The sequence below is a fragment of the Typopeltis vanoorti genome, chromosome 11, assembly GCF_054136105.1.
Source record: "Typopeltis vanoorti isolate ZY-2024b chromosome 11, IOZ_Tvanoo_1.0, whole genome shotgun sequence".
Lineage (NCBI taxonomy): Eukaryota > Metazoa > Arthropoda > Arachnida > Uropygi > Thelyphonidae > Typopeltis > Typopeltis vanoorti.
The window spans coordinates 30169760-30189237 of NC_143559.1; the positions used below are offsets into that span (position 1 = coordinate 30169760).

Consider the following 19478-nt stretch of genomic DNA (forward strand, 5'->3'; position numbering starts at 1 on the left):
AACCACCGTGTTTAGTTTTAGTGTACCATGACCATAATAAACAAATAGGCAACGAGCTTCATCTAAGTTGAAAGTTTCATATACGCTAATAACAGTGTAAAAAGTTTGCTTTTTTTTTTTTCGTTTTTGCAAATGCACACATACATTCTGCAATGGACTTATTAGATTTGCAAATTGCTTTCCGTTTTTCACCGCACTGAGAAAATCAGTTTTTGAAAAGTCTTATGATCAGCTGTTCACTGTCATAGAACTATAGCAAGCAAAGTAATTAAAAAAAAAAAAAGGCAAAAACAATATCAAAATCACTTTTTTCTGGATTTGACATAAATGTTGCTGTACATTATTTCAATATAACCTTTGATTTCTTGATCAAAATTTCAGAGAAATTGTTCAGTTCTGATTTCTGTTTAGCTCTACCACAGTCACTGTTATTAAAATGAAGTGACAGCAATAATATACTTATTTTTAAGAATAATGAGCTTCCACTTGAATGAGTTAATATCTGTATGGATATAGAAGATATATACATAAATATATTATTATTATCATCTGATCTCCATGGAGTCAGAGACTCATCATGGGAGATTATATAATTAATTTAAATGAGATGGTCATTGTCATAGTTTATCTTCCAATGTTTAACTTTAAACAAATTAATATATATCTGTAGCAGAGATTAGTAATATCCATTATATATATCTCCTTAAATTCATTCACTGAAAAAAGCACTCATAACCACCTAATGCAAGCCATTCTTTGCACTCATTACTCTTCCAGCAAAAAAGAATAATGTTCATGCCCTTGCTAACTACCATTTTGCACAACTTCCAGAGTTGACTCCTTATTCTATTCATTCTTGTCATGTACTGAAAACTTTTTTCTGCAACAATTGTATAAAACCTTTTCAGTAAATCATATTCATCTATCGTGTCCTGTCTTTTGCAGCTGTTAGCCAAATTTTACAACCTGCAGACCTTCATTCTTAGGTCTGTCCTCATAAGGAATCTTTACAACTGCCACCATCATGATCACTCACCACTTCCAGATCCTCAAGAAACCCAGCTAAACAAATCTATGTGGAACAGTCTCCAGCTATAAAGAACCTATGCCCTATGCTGACAGCCCAGATAAAGGACAATAGCTTTCATAACGTCACTATCTCCACTTGGATGTTATTCAGTAACCAAGTGATCCTTTGGGCAATTTTTCCCACTTTGCAGAATATCCTTTGAACTTCAAATCCTTATCCACCATCATCCCCAAATCCTTAGATTTGTAAAGTCAGACATTTTAATTTGCCAATAATGCTAATATATTTAAATTGTCCTGCAGATCTCCATACTTCACCTTTATTAACTACTGCACTCCTTGGTGCTATTACCAAACAACAAGATATTATTTATTAAGAGAGAACTCCAGAGAGTCAGGGACTCATCAAGGGAAGCCACATATCATCTGTACATGTTGTCATATCTATTTTTGAATTCATTCACACAGCTTACATGCACCACATCCAATGGTAATCCAATCTAATCACAAACTACTCTATGAGATGAGAGAAAAATCTAGATCTTATCCCACCCCCCTTTCTTGAGAACATTCATTTTCATTTTCAAGAATGCCCTTGCATACTTTCCCCAACCTCCAAAAAATGAAAACATTCATCTTTTGATATTCTAATTGATCCTTTCAGAAGTTTATAAGGCTCCACCATATCACTGCTCTTTCTCTTGTTTGCTAGTGTCTGCAGCCCACAAATTCTCAATCAGTCATCATCTACAGTTCCACAATCCTGATATCATTTTTTAACACTCTCCTATTGCACTTTCTCCTCTGCATCAGCATCACCAAAGAAACCAGGAGACCAGACCTGCACACAGTAGTCCAAGTGAGGTCTTATCAAGGCCTTGTAAAGAGGCAAAATTATATCATACCAGTATACTGGTATGATAGACTTTTGTGTTCCCAATAGAGTATGCAGCAGCATCCCATCGATGTGTCCCAAACCTCACGACCTTACATTTCGCTGCATTAAACTGACATCCCCATTCATTAGCCCATATGCCTAGCTTATTCAAATCCTCTTTCATGGCTACCACATCTGCACTATTACTAATAACCCTTCCCAGCTTTGCATCATCTGTAAACAACTGAATATCCCCTTGCAATCCACTGACAATGTCACTGATATAAAGGATAAACAAGATGGGTCCCAGTACTGAGCCCTGTGGGATCCCCACTTGTAACCCTCTGCCTCCTTGAAACTGCTCCACCATACACAACTCTCTGATACTTATCAGACGACCAACCTGACATCCAGACCCATGTGCTGCAACTAAAATATCAGATTATCATGTGGAACCCTTTCAAATGCTTTCGATAAATCCAAGAAAATGGCAGTATATGCCTTTCCCTCATCTACTGCTCTTGTAACTTGATTATAAAAGGCTAGCATATTACTAAAATAAGAGCACCCCCTTCACAAATCCATGTTGACTCTCACAGATAACATTACCCTCATCTGCCCAATGCTGTATACGGTCCCTCACTAATTTCTCCAAGATCTTAACAACTACTGATGACACACAAACTGGCCTATAATTAGACACTCTTATACAATGGCACTATCTTACCTTACTTCCATTCCCTGGGCACCTTTCCTGTAGCCAGACTTTCACTGAAAAGCCAGGTCAAAGGCTTTGTCAGCTCCCTAGCACATTCTCTCAAAACTTGTGGTGAAATACCATCCATTCCCACAGCTTTACTGAAATCCAGAATACTCAGAATCTGGAACCACTCTTCTCCTGCACTTCTAAACCTCGAACCTGCCCTATCCCTCTAGTATTAAAGTTTACTCCTCCAGGATGAAATACTCCAATAAAGTGTTCATTGAACAATTCCACTATGTCCTCTGCATCAGTCACTCTATTCCCATTTTCATCCCACAATGTCAATCTTCCACAGTCATTTCTACTCCTACTGGTCACACAGCTAAAAATAAAAAATTCCCTAGGATTTTCTTTGGATCTTAGGGCCAATCTCTTCTCATATTCCAGTTTTGCCTTCTTACCATACTAGTCACTCCCCTGGCCTGAGTCTTTATTATTACGGGTATCTCCATGTAGTCAGTAGACTCATCGTGGGAGACCCAAACTAGCAAAACAATATCTATGATATCTCTTCTTGAATTCATTTACAGACAAAGAACTCCCAACTGAGTCAGGCAATGAATTACACTCATTCAGTACCCTCCAGGCAAAAAAGCTTGTTCTTCACACCCTTATGTTAACCACACTTTTCTTTATATTCCACAGATGACCTTTTGTTCTTCCATCACTATGACACAGCTGAAACAAATCCCCATGCATCAATCTTATAAAAACCTTTTAGGAATTTAAATGTTTTTATCATATCCCTTCTTCTCCACCTATCAACCAACCTCTGCAATCCACAAGTTCTCAATCTATCAATGTAGGGAGCATTTTTTACATCACTCACCAACCTATTCAGTCTCCTCTGAACCCTCTCCACAACCTCTCATCTTCAAGGAATCCAGGCGACCAACTCTTTATAAAGGGGAATAATTACCTCTTTATCTCTGGATGTGTGTTCCTCAATAACCATGTAATCCTATGTGTAATCTTGGACACCTTAGCAATGTGTCCCCTGGACTTCATCTCCCTATCCACCAACACCCCTCAGTCCCTAGCCTCATCAATCTCTTGGAGTACCATTCCATCAATGTAGTACACAGCTGGTAATCTTTTGATCTCATAACCTTACACTTTTCCACATTGAACTGAAATCCATTACCCTTTGCCCATTTTGCCAGCTTATTTAAATCATCCTACAAACTCTCAACATCAGCTTGATTTTTTATTGCGCTACCCAACTTTGCATCATCGACAAACAACTGAATATCTCCCCCTCAAGCCATTTCCTATATCATTTATGTACAAATTAAACAACAATGGCTCAAGCACAGAGCCCTGAGGCACACCACTGGTCACCTACCTCATCCTGGACTCTGCTCCTCCATACACCACCTTCTGGTATCTCTCCCTGAGCCATTCTCCTATCCTATCACCAGTTTAGTATCCATTCCCATCTGCTCCAATTTGCGTAACGGTGTTCCATGGGGTATCCTGTCAAAATCCAGAAGGTACCACTGTGTAGCCATTTCCTTTATCCAACTCAGATGGCATTCTATTATAAAATATATTCATATAGTCTTATATTCTTCATGCATCTGCTTTCCACCCCCTCTTCTTATATCTCTTTCATAACCTCTTTTTCATCTGCAGTTCCTGTTTGATATTGTTTGTCAACCATTTTACACAAAATTGTGTCCTCTTCACTCGTGAAATACATCTTACTATTGCTGCTAACAAATATTCCTTCACAATTTCCCAAGCACTAATGATATCCAGTCCCTCCATGAAACTTCCCCAAGTTGACGTCTAAGACTATTGTAATCACCTGCCTTATAATTCCACATACGTTCCCATCTCTTTGATACTCCTGCATGTCTATTCATCTTCCAAGTCAAAACCACATGGTCACTCTCTCCAACCGGTGGGAGAGATGTCATCTCAGTTATTATCAACTCTTCCGATGATATGACCAAATCCAAATGGTAAATATGGTAAAAAAAAAATATGGTAAATGGTTAGTGGGACAATCATAAACTAACCATCACAATCACAAATTCAAATCCTCCTCTCGGCAGGATTTGAACCTGCAACCTCTTGGATGGAGAGCAGATACACTAACCACTAGGTTAATCAGGCCAGCATTGAAGGGGATATTGAAGTTTACATATACTAGTGTTAGAAGTATTTAAGATAAGGATGAGGAGTTTTTGGCATCCATTAGCGCAACTTGGCAAAAAGTTATAAGTATTAGCAAGATGTGGTTGTGTGAGGATGATGTGGTCATAGGAATAAAATGCAAGGGATTTGATATCTTCAAAGAGGACAGAAGAAACAGTATGGAGAGAGGGGGGTTTGCTAATGATAGCAGAGGGAAAGTCAAAAAAGAGTAGTAGATCAAAATCCTTTCTTCCATGTTTATACGGTGATCAGAATTTGAAACATTATGAAATTTATGGATACAACTACCATGTTAGAGTAAAACTTTAGTTTAATATAAACCCAAATATACACTCGACTTTTAGATCTTCACATTAAGGTCATCTTCTGGAGTATATGTATATATACAAAGAAACAAGCTGCACTACAATCTACATGGCATGCTAAAGCTATTGATCAGCCTTTAAAACTATTTCCCTGACCTCTGGTGTTAAAAAAAAAAACTCACTACATCAAAACTAGACTCCTGTTACATTACTTGCAGAATGATTTGAATAGGCTTGAATTGTGGGCATTAGGTTACAAAGTTAATTAGGCTGGAGAGTAATAGAGTAGATCAGAAGAACAGGGATTCAGAAGGCAGTTTGTTCGAGGCTTTCTGGTGTGATATAGAGGCCAGTCAGGCCTAAATATGCAATTGGCTGCTGCTATAATCCTAGGGGTATATGCACTCCCACTCACAAATTAGTATGATGAGTTACAGGTTGAGTAATTATTATGGTGGATTTCAACTATGAGGACATAGACTGGGAGGAGGAGGAATGTTACAGGTATGGAAGGAAATGGAATTTATACAGCTGCTGAGAGATAATTACCTCAGGCAACATTTAATGCAAGGAACATGAGGTTCAAGAGAGATGGATCTGGTCACTGCATCAGTAAACTTAACACCAACCAATCTAATTGTGCTGCTGCTACTTGGAGAAAGTGATCATGTAGTCTCGACCTGGGAGTTTGCCAGATGTGCAGAATTTTCTATTAAGAAAGGATATATGTGGAACTACAAAGCAGGTGATTAAGACAAGCTGAGGAGACAGCTTTCATCAGAACTATGGTATAAGAATTTGGAGGGGAGAGATGTTGTTGTTGGTGCATGGGAAGTGGTTAAGCAGTATCTGAATGAAGAAAGCGGTATCTGAATGTATATCTAGAGTCAGAAAGATAAATGAGGTAAGGAGTTAGATCGTTTCTCCAGTCACTCTAGCTCATATTTTGTCCTGTAAAGTATGCCATGTAAGTGCATTATTTCACTCCGTACTGTCATGTCATTATCCACATTACCTTCAGCTACCTCTTTCATGTTCTCATTCGTATTTTGCATGCTATCATTCACTCCTTCATTGCATTTGAACACGAAACATTTCTGACACACACTCTCTCTCTCTCTCTCCCCCTTTCTCTCTCTCTCTCTCTCTCCACCCCCACTTTCATACTATAAACCATTTATTTACTCTTAGTGGTTAATACATTGAGCAAACACAATATCGTATAAAATCCCTCATGCTGAACTCAGTGAACAAGGATGACTTGGTCGCCAGTTGCCTCGTATGGATCAGTGCCAGGAAAAATGCTTTCTGAACAATATCACTTATTAAATTTGACAAACATGTGCGCACACATGTACCCCACCCACATATACAACTTTACAGTCTGAAGTACATAAAATAAAAGCAAAAACAATTAACTAAAATTACTAATATTTACTAAAATAAAATACTTATCTGTCAGCCATGTGCAGTACTAGTGCCACCAATTAAAGAGATCAATGGGATAATCTTTTTTTTTTTTTTTTAGCAGTGGGTGAAAAACCACCCATGCAAACAGTTTATATCACATAAAATATCCTATAAATCAAAATTATAACCACTAGATGTGGATTAATGAGGGCTGAAAATCAGGGGACTGCACATATATATTTAAACTCAATCCCATATGTTACTTTTATATTATGCATAATTGCTGTGACAATTTCTTATCATGTGGCCAGTATAATAAGAAAAGCAATTAAGGGAAGAAATTAGTTAAGGAGGCAAAAGAAAATCTTAGAGTTCTTTTTTTGGCAACTAAAAGGAAAAATGATTAAGGATAACTTTAATGAATGTTGATGGTAGGAAGATACAGAAACAGATGACATAAATGATTTACCGAACAATCACTTTGTAAGGGTGTATCATCTAGGTGGAAATGCTAGAGTGATGGATATGACAGGAACTGATGTGGGAAATAGTGGTAGATGAATCAGAGCTACTTAGAAATATCAGCCTGCATACAATGAGAATGTGCAAGGGAATTGGCATGATTGGGCTACTTACTAGATTCAGCAGGCCCAAAAATATAGTTTCCATTGCATAAAGGAGTCTCCAGGGGAGAGATGTAGCAAATTAGGCAGATGAGAATATGATACTAAGGGGGATAGCATAGCTTTGTGAAGGGTGAGCCATGCCTTAATAATTTACTCACTTTTTATAATAGAGGGACGGCTGAATAAACAGAATGGCTACACAATGATGCTGTGTGATTTTGCAAAAGCATCTGTATTCCAGGAACTTTGTTACACACATTGGAGCAAACTGATGTCGGGTATATGTATACAAATATAGCTGATGGATGGTTAACAAAAAAGTAGAATATGGAGAAGCAGAATCCACAAGACTAGCAGTATTATGTAAGTATCTGTGATATATTAGTGCTCCTTTATTTATACATTAGTGATACAGGAAATAGTTTCAAGGAAAATATTCAGCTCATAAGGCATATTCCGGTAATTGGACCACATTTTTTTTTATTAAGCTAAAAGCACAATAAAGAAATAAAACCCGAGAAGTTTCGTAAGTCGTTTGACTTACATCTTCAGGGCTAAAAGGTAACTTAAAGTTTAAAACAACCAAAAAGAGAAATTATTCAAAAATAGTTCATACTATACAGTTGTAGCTGTCTGACTTCATAAAATTAAAAAATCAGAATGCAGATTCAAAGCAGTGTTAAGTTCCATTCCGGTGTCTGCACAAACAGCTACAAACCTATCCAGGGTTTGCTGGAGGTCATCTGTGGAAGAGCTAAGCAGAACTAGGTCATCTGCAAAAAACAGACGTCCAATGCTACATTTTCCAATTCTGATATACTCACTGCCTCGGCTGTGCCTATCAATCCAATCAATAAATATTATGAAAAGGAGGGGTGACAGAACACACCCTTGGTGGAGGTCAACGGAGACTGTGAAAGGTTCAGACTTTGTGCTGTTTACCCTGACACAAAACTCTGGGCATTCATACAGGGATTTGATGGCAGCTAATAGTTGACCATCCACTCCATACTCCTGTACTACTTGCCAAAGCTTATCCCGAGGAATCCGGTCATATGCCTTTTCCAAGTCCACAAAACATTTGTAGACATTCTTGGCATATTCCCAAGATTTCTCAAAGACTTGCCTAAAAGTGAAGATTTGATCAGTTGTGCTTCTACCAGGATGAAAGCCACATCGCTCTTCCTGGAACTTTGACTCAACAATGCTCCTGCACTGTCTTTCCAAGCACTTAGCATACACTTTCCCAGGCAGGCTGAGCAGAGAGATGCCACGATAGTTACTGCAATCCTTCTGGTCTCCCTACTTAAAGACTGGTATTATTATGCCTGTCTGCCATTGCTTTGGTGCTCGCCCAGATATCCAAGCGGCCTGACACACTCGAGTCAGCCAGAGAACACCGTCTCGATTTAAGGCTTTTAGCATTTCGGGCTGAATTTCATCATCACCAGCAGCCTTGCCCGATTTTAGCGATTTTATTGCTAAATGGACCTCTTCTGCTGTGAGACTAGTCATTGCCCCGATTTGCACCTCTTGGATGTCCACAACTGCTAGGCTACAAGGGTTAAGAAGGCTCTCAAAGTATTCCCTCCATCTGTGGAGGATATCCTTCTCGGTTGTTAAAAGTGCACCATCAGAGGCCTTAATTGCCCTTGCTGTGCACGATTTCCTCCCTCGAAGGCGGCGGATGGTCTGCCAGAATACTTTGTTTGCATTTGCATAGGATGAGTCTAATCTTTCTCCAAAGGATTCCCAAGCCTTCTGCTTTGCTGTCTTTACTGCCTTAGCAGCAGCTTTTCATGCCTCAGCATACCACAAAAGCATCTCAGGTGACTTGACTCTAAGCCATGTTAGGTAGGACTCCTTTTTTGCCCGGACAGTTTTTGGACTTCTTGGTTCCACCAAGGTGTCCTTTTCTCACTGCCCGTTGCCACGCTGAGCCACTTTCTGCCACACCATGAGAGTGCAGAGGCAGTGACAGCTGTTCTTAACAGCTTCCATTCCTCCTCAACATCTGCAGTATGCTTGGGAATCTCTTTGAACCTGGAGGAAATGTCATCTGCAAAATTCTTCCTCACAGCCTCATTTTCCAATGTCTCCCATTTCACGCGGTATAGCTGCTTAGGCCTACCAGCGTTGATGGTAGCATCTGGTTTCTGAAGCTGTAGAGTGCACACAACAAGGTGGTGGTCTGTTGACAGTTCTGCCCCTCTCCTCACACGAACGTCCAACACTGAGAAAAATAGGTCTGCTGAGACTATAAAGAAGTCAATCAGAGACCTTTGTTGTAGTGTATCCCTGTACCAGGTATACTTATGGACTTCTCGGTGCTGGAAGAAGTCCAATAATTTCATCACATTAAAGTCAGGGGCACCGTTCCTCCCAACTACACCCCTCCATGTCTGGTCATCTGTTCCAACATGTGCATTGAAGTCACCCATTAGCAGGACTGATTCCATGTCTGCCACCCTGTCAAAAGCAGCATCCACTTCCTCTAGGAAGGCAGAGTATTCTGACTCCAGATTAGGTGCATAGGCTTGCACCACAGCCAAATCACGGTTTTTCATCTGAAGCCTTAACACACATACCCATCCCCCCAATGGGATCCACTCAGAAACACAGTCTGATAGCTGGGGGCTTGTGAGTATCCCCACACCCACCTGAGCAGACATTGTCGGGCTCACACCAGAGTAGTAGAGCTTCCACCCCTTATCCAGGTCGACAGTTCCAGAGCCTCTCCTCTTGGTTGAAGAAAGCCCGACTAAGTCTAGCCGGTAGTGCTCGGCTTCCTCAACCAGTTCCAACTCCTTCCCTGTCAGAGAGAAGATGTTCCAGTTGCCTAAAGCCATAGTCTGGTGCCGTTGTCGTTGCCATTTCCGTCCTTTTGCAGAACCATTTCTTTGCGCTGCCCCTAAACACCTCCCCAAATGGGTAGCGGGCCCATTGATGAAGTTTCCTCTAGCAGAGTGCTGAGGAGTGGTGTCTAAGGGAGACTGTAACATATTTTTCGAACGGGTCCCTCTGCCTAAAACCCGAATGCATCCCTTGGTAACCCGTGCGATGGACGATGCGGTATGAACATTTTTTAATGGCGTGATCATGTTACAGTGTTTGATAATGTCCTGTTAGCACAAGATGAAATGACATAGAAAAATAGGAAAGATTCCCCTCGGATACTCTAATAGCATTCGGGGGAAGGAGCAAGAAGAGAAGAAAGAAAGAATCAAGGGAGGAAGAGGAGAGACCAGTCTACAGATAACATAACAGATGTATATTACATGAAGTAAGGCATGGTCCAGCATCAGGTACCTCGAGTTTGCCATACCCGTACTCACTAAAGTGAGCCCCCGAGGAATGCTAATCACATTGTTGTTAATATTCCTCTATAATGTTTTCATTTTTTTGCAGCTCCTGCTTTATATTGCTTGTCATTCACTTATTCTCTACTTGGTTTATCCTCTTGACCCTGGGTATGCACTCTGATACCACCTTGCTCAAACAACCCATGCACTAATAACATTCATTCCACATAGTTTTTTATGCCATGGCACTGCTACAAGTTGCCTTCAAAGTTTCATAATTGCTTTGTAGTTCCATAAACCCTTCCTTGACTGAAATTTCCACTGTTGAGCAACCTCCAAGGACAAGACTGCATGGTAACTTTCCCCGATCACAGGTAAAGTTGCTATAGCACTTATAGATAGTACTTTTGATGTTATTTCCCGATCCAACACACCCAAACCCCTGGCCCCTTTCACTATGTACATTTTCAAATAATTATCCCTTAGTAACTGTGTAAATTCCATTTCCATTTTGTCATGTGTCCTTTCCTCCTTCCAATTTATGTATCACTATAGGCGAAGTCCCCATGATAATTGCTCAGCCTGCACTCATGCTAATCTGCTGATTCATGTCATCCATATTTTCTTATTGACCCCCAGGTCTATAGCAGCAACTAACAATATACTTTGTCCTTTTGAAAGTTTATTTTTCACTTGGTCAGACTATAATAACTTTAGTTTAATCCTTTATCCAAGTGTGTGCAAACAGAGTTTGCACCTGAAAGTATCTTCAGGACTGGGGTAAAGTGGTACAACACCGGGCAACTCCTTGCAAAGGTGGAGCAAGCTACCAACACTCCTATCTCAGTATCTCCCATAATGCAAAACATCTCCTTGCGGATATGTCTAATGTTATGCGTTAAGGGAAGGGCCGCAACCCAGACTAGTTTCAACCTTTATTGAGGTCTCTTCAGTGGGAGCCAGGCTCAAGTGGAGATACCAGGAAGAAGCATTAGCAAGGTCATCTCCTATCTAATATTTAATAAAAAGGTGGCACACCGTTTGGCAGCTCCGATAGGAGGAGATGACCTTGCTAATGCTTCTGCCTCGTATCTCCACTTGGGCCTGGCTCCCACTGAAGAGACCTCAATAAAGGTTGAAACTAGTCTGGGTAGTGGCCCTTCCCTTATCCCTTAATGCATAACATTATACATATCTGCAAGGAGATGTGTTTTGCATTATGGGAGATACTGAGTTAGGAGTGTTGGTAGCTTGCTCCACCTTTGCAAGAAGTTGCCCGGTGTTGTACCACTTTACCCCAGTCCTGAAGATACTTTCAGGCGCAAACTTTTTTTGCACACACTTGGATAAAGGATTAAACTAAATTTATTATACTTTGCCCCATTGGCCTCTATCTCATACCAGGCAGCCTCAAATGAACCATTTCCATCAGATCTACAATCTTCTTTAACTTATATTTTTGTTGTCTGAAGTTCTTCAGTTATCATTAATAATAACCCTCTTCCTGTCGTATTTCTTCTATCTTCTCTTAAAATACAATATCCATTACATTCTATCCCTGTAACTACATCATTCTCTGACAACCAGGGCTTGCTGATGCCAATAAATTTTGGTCGAGTTGAGCTGACCAATGCTAAAAACTCCTGTTCTTTATTTCTGATACTTTGGGCATTTGTGTACGTGCATTTCAACATTTCCTACGGACCACAATTCCCCTTACATAATGTCATTACCTGCCCATTCAGATTTGAAACCTGGGAACCTGCACCCAGCTCTACATAATCATTCCTGCTCTCATATTTATCTATCCCAGGGGTGGCTAGATGCATGCTTGATTGCTTTCCCCTCCCCCCCATTATCTCTAGTTCCCCTGGTTTTGCACCCCCAACCTCTCACTGAACAACACTTTTCTCAAAGCACCTAACTCCAAAATCATTTAAGTGCAGTTCATGAGGCATATACAGGTCTTTTGTCCATTAAATTCAACTCACACATCTATAAACTGCACACCATTTCTCCTGCACGATTTCTCATTAACAATCATGGCTTCTCAATTCTATCCTATCATGCCAAGGCAGCAGACTCACAATATTCACTTTCTTACTTTTCATTTTTTGTTTCTTTAACAACTCTTTCATATCTTCTCACATTGCATTGCATGATTGTCAATGAGAAGATTGTGCAGGAGAAATGGCGTGCAGTTTATAGATGTGTGGGGTGAATTTAATAGACAAAAGGACCTGTATATGCTGGTCTGCTTGGCCAAGTGGTTAGCGTATCTGCTCTCCAGCCAAAAGGCTGTGGGTTGGAGTCCCGCCATGGGCATGGATGTTTGTGATTGTCTGTGAAAATACTAGTGGTGATAGTGGGCAGTAGATGGTGTTGGTGTAGATGATGATGGTAGTTGCGGTTCGTTGTAGTTAATGGATTGAGTAGTAGAGACAGAGAGTTGTAGTGCAGATGCTCTCCCTCGATGAGTCTTTGGGCTTCCTGGAGGTGTCGAATAATAATATTTCTTACCTTTAAAATCATTTGTGCCTGCCAAAACAATTAATTCATTCGCTTCTTTCTTCTGCAAACTTAAAACTTCGATAATATCCTTTATCTTCACACCTGGAAAACATGCTTTTGCCACTTTTCTCTTATCATCAAATCCCCATACAAGATAGCATACACTTTTGGAGTGAAAAAACGCCTCCGTAGCGCAATTGAAAGAACGACGGTACATTGCACCCTTCGATTGGAATAGGACCAAGTTCGATTCTCGTCATGACAGGAGGAATCTTTATGTGGACTTTTTCAATCGAAGGTGAGTTAGCCAATCTCATACGGAGGTAGCAGGGTTTTTCTCCTGAAAACTCTGGTTTTTCGTCCCACATACAGACAAATCGGCACTTCAGAACACACACAATTTACAGACAAAAAAAAAATTACATTTCACACAGTATGCTAAAGAGACCATGCTTTGATCAACAGTTATTCTGCTGGCCTGACCTCTAGTGAAAATAGAATATAAAAAAAATTTAAATAAATAAATAAATACAAATAAAAAATTAATTAATTAATTACTGAATTAAAAACTACATCAAAGCTATATTCTATTTAAGATACCATCAAAGAAACCTTCTTTCTTATAGTTTTCTTACATTAACAATGATGTCCTAATTTAACATGACAATTGTTATATTAGATTTAAGATTCTGGATTGCTTATGGTCGTATTTGTAGTTAACTCTTAGGGAGAAAGGTTAAGTGGGTAGAATATATGCCTTCCATGTGCTTGGGATTTTTAGACCATCATTATTGTTAAGATTAGGGTGGGGGATAAGAATCTCACAGGCTTCCTTAAATTTACGTTCATACCATGTTATGGTGTGATGTAAACAACTGGTGCTTTTCCAGTCAGTTCTATGTAAAGTGTTCAGGGCATGATCAGAAAGACCGGCTTCACCACAGTTATTATATTTAATGTGTTGTTTATGTTCCTTTTGGTTGATAGGAAATGTGCATCCTGTTTCCCCCTATATATGATAGATTACAGGTGCAATAAATATGGTATTTACAGTAAGTGATCAGAACTTATTCCACCTTTACCACAAGTTGCCCCAGTCCTGAAAATACTTCAGATGTAAACTTTGTTTGCTTACACTTGGATAAAAGATTAAACCAAATATATAATTGGTAGCATAGCCAAGTGAAAAAACTTCCAGAAACAATAACATAGAAACATACATTACTAAAAGGTTTTTATAGGATTGATGCAGAGGCAATCTTTCAGTACATGAATAGAATCTGGAAGAACAAGAAGTCATTCCTGCAAAGTGAGTAAGTGGTTAGCAAGAATGAGGACTAGATTTTTTTTTTTGCTCGGAGAGTAGTACTTGAGTGAAATGGGGTGTCAGTCTGTCTTGAGTAGTCTGCCAGTGAATGAATTCAAGTACAGGCATGACAGGTGCTGTGTAAATAGTTAGTTTGTACATTCTGCAATGATACATTTAGACTTCGGAGATGTCTGTTTTTTATGAAATTATTATTATTACAACATGTCACTTCCTAGGAGTCTACTGATTTCCTGCTAGAGGGCACTCTACTCTACTCTACTCCGCTAAATACAGCTCACCCTCTCAGATACTACTGTTAATAATAAATCCAATTTTGTAATGTGAAATACTTCATGTATTTTTGTATGTAGACAAATACACAAATAATAGCAAACAAACCTGGTCGTAGACCCACAACCGACAAGATACGATGACCCAGCAGTTTTCCATTGTCATCACACACAGAGATGCGCAAACATGCAAGATCAGGAAGTACAACCTAATGAAATATACAAATAAAGATGTATGTGGTAGAAGAAACAAAAATTAACATCAATTCTGTATAAAATGTAATTACAGAATATTAACAGCATGTAATTATTACATGTTTATAAAAGTTTCTGTAATGCTTAAAACGCAAACTACTTTCGACAGAAAAATCATTTGTAAATTTTACTTAGCCAGTATGTTCACAAGCTGATAGCAGTTGGAAGAGGGAAAAAAACTAACAAACTTGATTTTGAAAGGACAAAAGGCAGATAGCCTGCCTCTCACACAAATAGTGCTCATATATTCTTATAAAAAGCCATGGGTGACAGCTCCTCCTCTTCTATGTTGGGCTCTCTCTCAACTGCATCCAGATAGAACTACCATAACATCTTCTTTAAACAAAGTTAACTTCTTCCTATTAGTGTATTAGTGACAAAGATCATCATGTATTAGTGACAAAGATCAATAATATTGAATCACATGCTACTGAAGTTATGTAAAAAAAAAGTCTAAATTCAGTTTCTGAAATTAACGTATCTTGTGAAATAGGATATACAGGTATCCCTTGATATATGCAGTTAATTAATCTTGGATGGACATCACATATATCAAAACCGCATTATTCGATGTTAAGAATTAATGGGAATAATTATAATGAATCCTGCAAAATATAAAAATTTAAACATCATTTATTTTCTAAGGTAACATGTATTTATATATTTTATTTATACATATTTGTTACATAAAAACTTATCTAAATATTTATTTTTTATAAAAAAACATATCTAATGTAACTTGAACAGTGGTAGCTTTTTTTTTCTCCTCCATGATTTTGCGATAACAATCAATTTGTTTATCTAAACCGGGACTAATGTTCATGCATCTCTCTACATTTGGATCTATCTCTAGTATAAGTTCTTTTGCCTTCTCAATTGTCCTAAACAATTCTTCAAGTTAAAAAGCCAAACAGCTATTTTTTGGGTGAAGTTAATTAAATTAAAGGGGATAAAAATCCCGTATTATTTTACCCTGAGATTGAAAACTACGATCTAAGAGTTTCATGCCGAAGAACTATCAGCGAATCCAAGTGTAAGTGAACACTTACGAATGGATTCGTTTTTATGTAACAAATATGTATAAATAAAATATATAAATACATGTTACCTTAAAAAATAACTGGATCGTAGTTTTCGATCTCAGAGTTTCGCATACTGGCTGTAAAATAATAAGAGATTTTTATCCCCTTAATTTAATTCTTCAAGTTCTTTGATGGTGATTTCTTTAAATACATCTTCCATTTCTTCACTTTCCTTTTCTTCTTCCTCTTCGTATGCCTGTTGATGTTCTATTCCTAGATGATCTTCATACACTGCATACTCAAATATGCAGATGCCACTTTGCCTTGTTCGCAGTACTCAGTCCCTTTATTTAAAATGGCTCGTATAGTTGATTCACCAAAGCCTAGAGCTTTTCTGATGTTTGCTTTGCTTTCTCCGTTATCAAACCTTTTAATAATGTTAATTTTAGTATCCAAAGTAATAAGTTTTCATTTATGACTCTTTTTCGAGACCATGGTTACAAATAGTAATGTTTTACATAATTTGAATATGTGATATGCGGATAGGCCATAAGCATACGCATATACGTCTGTATGTGCAATGCTCTGCTGATAAATTGAAGCACTGAGACTGAGGCCGAGAATGAGTTACTGATGTTGGAGCACAACTCATATCACGTGATCTGATCGGTTTCATTGACCAAATCTAACGCTTTGCTTATTTTCAAACTTTTTGGGCCGCACGAATCAAATTTGATACTGCATATATCAAGTTTATGGTCACAATAATTTTTTGTGCACTAATCAAAACTGCATTAATTAAAGCCACATATATCAAGGGATACCTGTATAACAATCCTCTTGACTATGGCACTGAATAATGATGTAATTCCACATTATTTTAATTTAAAACATCCAAGATCTCAAACCCAAAATACAAATCCTCTTTTTACATAAAAGTTGTGGACAGATTCATGCCCCAGGATTTCATATATATAACTTATTCACTAAGTTATATATATGACTATATAACTTAGTGAATGACCATATAACTTATGACTAATTAGTTATAATTAACATGAGTTAATTATAACTAATTAACTCATGTTACTATCTTTAATTTACAAAAAAAGTACATAAATATATGATGGATTCTCTTATGTCAAGATGTGTTAAGTACTTCATGAGTCCATCTTCTCCACTCTTCTCTTAATAAAGTCTTTCTTGAAAGATCTTGAAGGCTGTTGATCTTAGCAGCTTTCTTAATATTGGTGATCCAGCTTATATTTGGTCTGCCCCTTGTCCATTTGGCAGTTTTCCATCCCTTTAGGGCAATGTAAGGTAATCTCTGTTGATTCATTCTGTTTACATGCTCATATCATTTTAATCTCTTTTTATTTAGTTTGTCTAATATTAGTTCTTTATAATTTAGTTCATCCCTCACTATTTGATTGGTCTTCTTCTCAGTCCATTTAGTTTGGTTTATTTTTCGTAAACATTTGGATTCAAATGCTTGTAATTTTCTTTCTTCCTTTTTCTTTCTTATCCAACTTTCAGATCCGTAGAGAACCACAGTTGAGTTGTATATCTTTAGTTTCAGCTGTTTACTTATTTTATTACTATTCGAAACTTAAATTAGCTTTCCTATTACAGGCCTAAATCTATTCTATGATTTATTGTTTTCATATAATTTAGATCTTCAGTAATGAGTGATCTCAAATAGTTAAACTGAGTTACTTGTTTAATATATTTATTATCAATATCAATGTTAACTAGTTTCTTTTCTTTCCCTATTGTCATTATTTTAGTTTTAGTGAAATTTATACTCAGATTTATTGCTAATTTGGTTTATTTTGCTGATCATGATTTCAAATCTTCGCTGTTAGTAAGAAGGACTATATCATCAGCATATTTGATATGGGTGATGTTGGTTCCATTTAGTGAGAGGCCAGTACATTATTCTAGAGATTCTCCAACATTACTAATATATATATATTAAATAATTATGGTGAAAGTGGACAGCCTTGCATAACTCCTTTTACAATATGTATTTCTTCTGTTTCCATTTTATTAAATTTCAGTATTGCTTTTGTGCCTTGATAATATTATTAATGAAATTAATAATATAGGGATCTATGTTAGTTTTTTCAAGGAATTTGATTATGTGTTTTCTATCTATTGTATCGAAAGCTTGTTTATAATTGATGAAACAGCAATAAATAATAGAATTGTTTTCTATTGTAAGGTCTGCTAGTTTCTGTATTACATAAATTGCATCAACTGTTCCTCTGCCACTTCTGAAGCCCATTTGTTCCTCTTCTAAGATTTCTTCATAGATAGATTTAATTTGGTTTTGTATATTGTAAGCATGATTAAGTAAAGAGATAGGCCTATAGTTAGCACATAGTCTTTTGTCATTTTTTATGCAATGGAATTATTTTTGATATCTTCCAATCTTTAGGAAATTTTCCTTCAATAATTATTTATCTAATAGTTGAAATATATTTAACTATTAGTTAAATAGTTTTCCTAGGTAATTTCTGACTCTTTCACTGCCTTCTTTTCATAATTCTTTGAGAATATTATCAAAAAGCAGTACGTTTCTCATCTTTCATTTCATTGAGTGCTTTATATATTTCAAAGCCCCATAGAACAATCAAAAACTCTTTATCAAGAGTTTTTGTTTTATGGGGCTTGTGTTATAGTTTTCAAAGTTTACAGTGAAATAGTTGTACCATATTTTCTTATTTAATTGTGTGGCTCGTTGGTCTAGGGGTATGATTCTCGCTTAGGGTACGAGAGGTCCCGGGTTCAAATCCCGGACGAGCCCAAGGTGGTTTTTTATAAGGCCTCTGTAGCTCAGTAGAAGTGGCGTTTGCACTCTACAGCGCTTGACCGCACGAAGAAAGGGTTTGGTGGTTCAAATCTAGTCGGATAGTGGCGCTAGTGTCCTTGGTAAATGTGGCGGTCGAGTTTAGCTAGTCTAGAAAACGTGTTTTTAAAGTTAAATATAGTGTGGCTTTTTGTCACAAATTGTGCATCGGTTAGAAACAAGTGTCCTTCAGTGGTATTATTGTTTAGAACTGTGGTGTATATATTGTGTTTTCACTGCAGTTTGTATCACTATATCAACGTGTAAAGATGGCGTCCAACAAGAAACGTACGTCAGCGGCGTGCAGGACTTCTACTACTACACGAAAGGCTGGCTCAGCGTTAGATTTCGCAATGGATGCGTTGCGGAAACTGCTACATGTATGCACCGAAAAATGTGAAGGATCTGTGGTCGGTCTGGCAAAATGAAAAGAAAGAAAATGTCGACGTATGTGAGAAGTGTCGGGATAGGCTGGAGCGTTTAGGAATGGAAGCTGACATCGGGACCGTAGCGGAAGAACTTCGGCGGGAGTTTATGAAAATGAAAAATGACCTTCATCTTCTTCATGAGGAAGTGGAAGTGATCGGTAAGGAGATACTGGAAGTTAAAGCTGAGTTTAATGTGTTAAACAGAGAAATTAGACTATAGAGATTACTTTAGCTGAAGTAACTAGAACAGGATTACATATGGGTGAGTCTTTGGTGAATGATTCAGTAATAAATAGTATGGGAGTGATTGGGAGTCAACATAATAAAACCACAAGTA

General features: G+C 37.8%; 1 protein-coding gene and 1 non-coding gene across 4 annotated transcripts in view; one reads left to right on the forward strand and one right to left on the reverse strand.

Moving 5' to 3' along the window:
* The window catches only part of LOC150101407 (1-phosphatidylinositol 4,5-bisphosphate phosphodiesterase classes I and II-like), a 965056-nt gene that overhangs the window by 240771 nt on the left and 704807 nt on the right, over positions 1-19478 (reverse strand). For all 3 annotated transcript variants that reach the window (XM_090400893.1, XM_090400892.1, XM_090400891.1), the window contains one exon: positions 14695-14794. In XM_090400893.1, coding sequence (XP_090257019.1) covers positions 14695-14794 — 100 coding nt within the window. The remainder of the gene's footprint in view (positions 1-14694; positions 14795-19478) is intronic.
* Positions 18600-18671, forward strand: TRNAP-AGG (transfer RNA proline (anticodon AGG)). Its single transcript has one exon. It is a non-coding gene; the product is annotated as a tRNA-Pro (tRNA).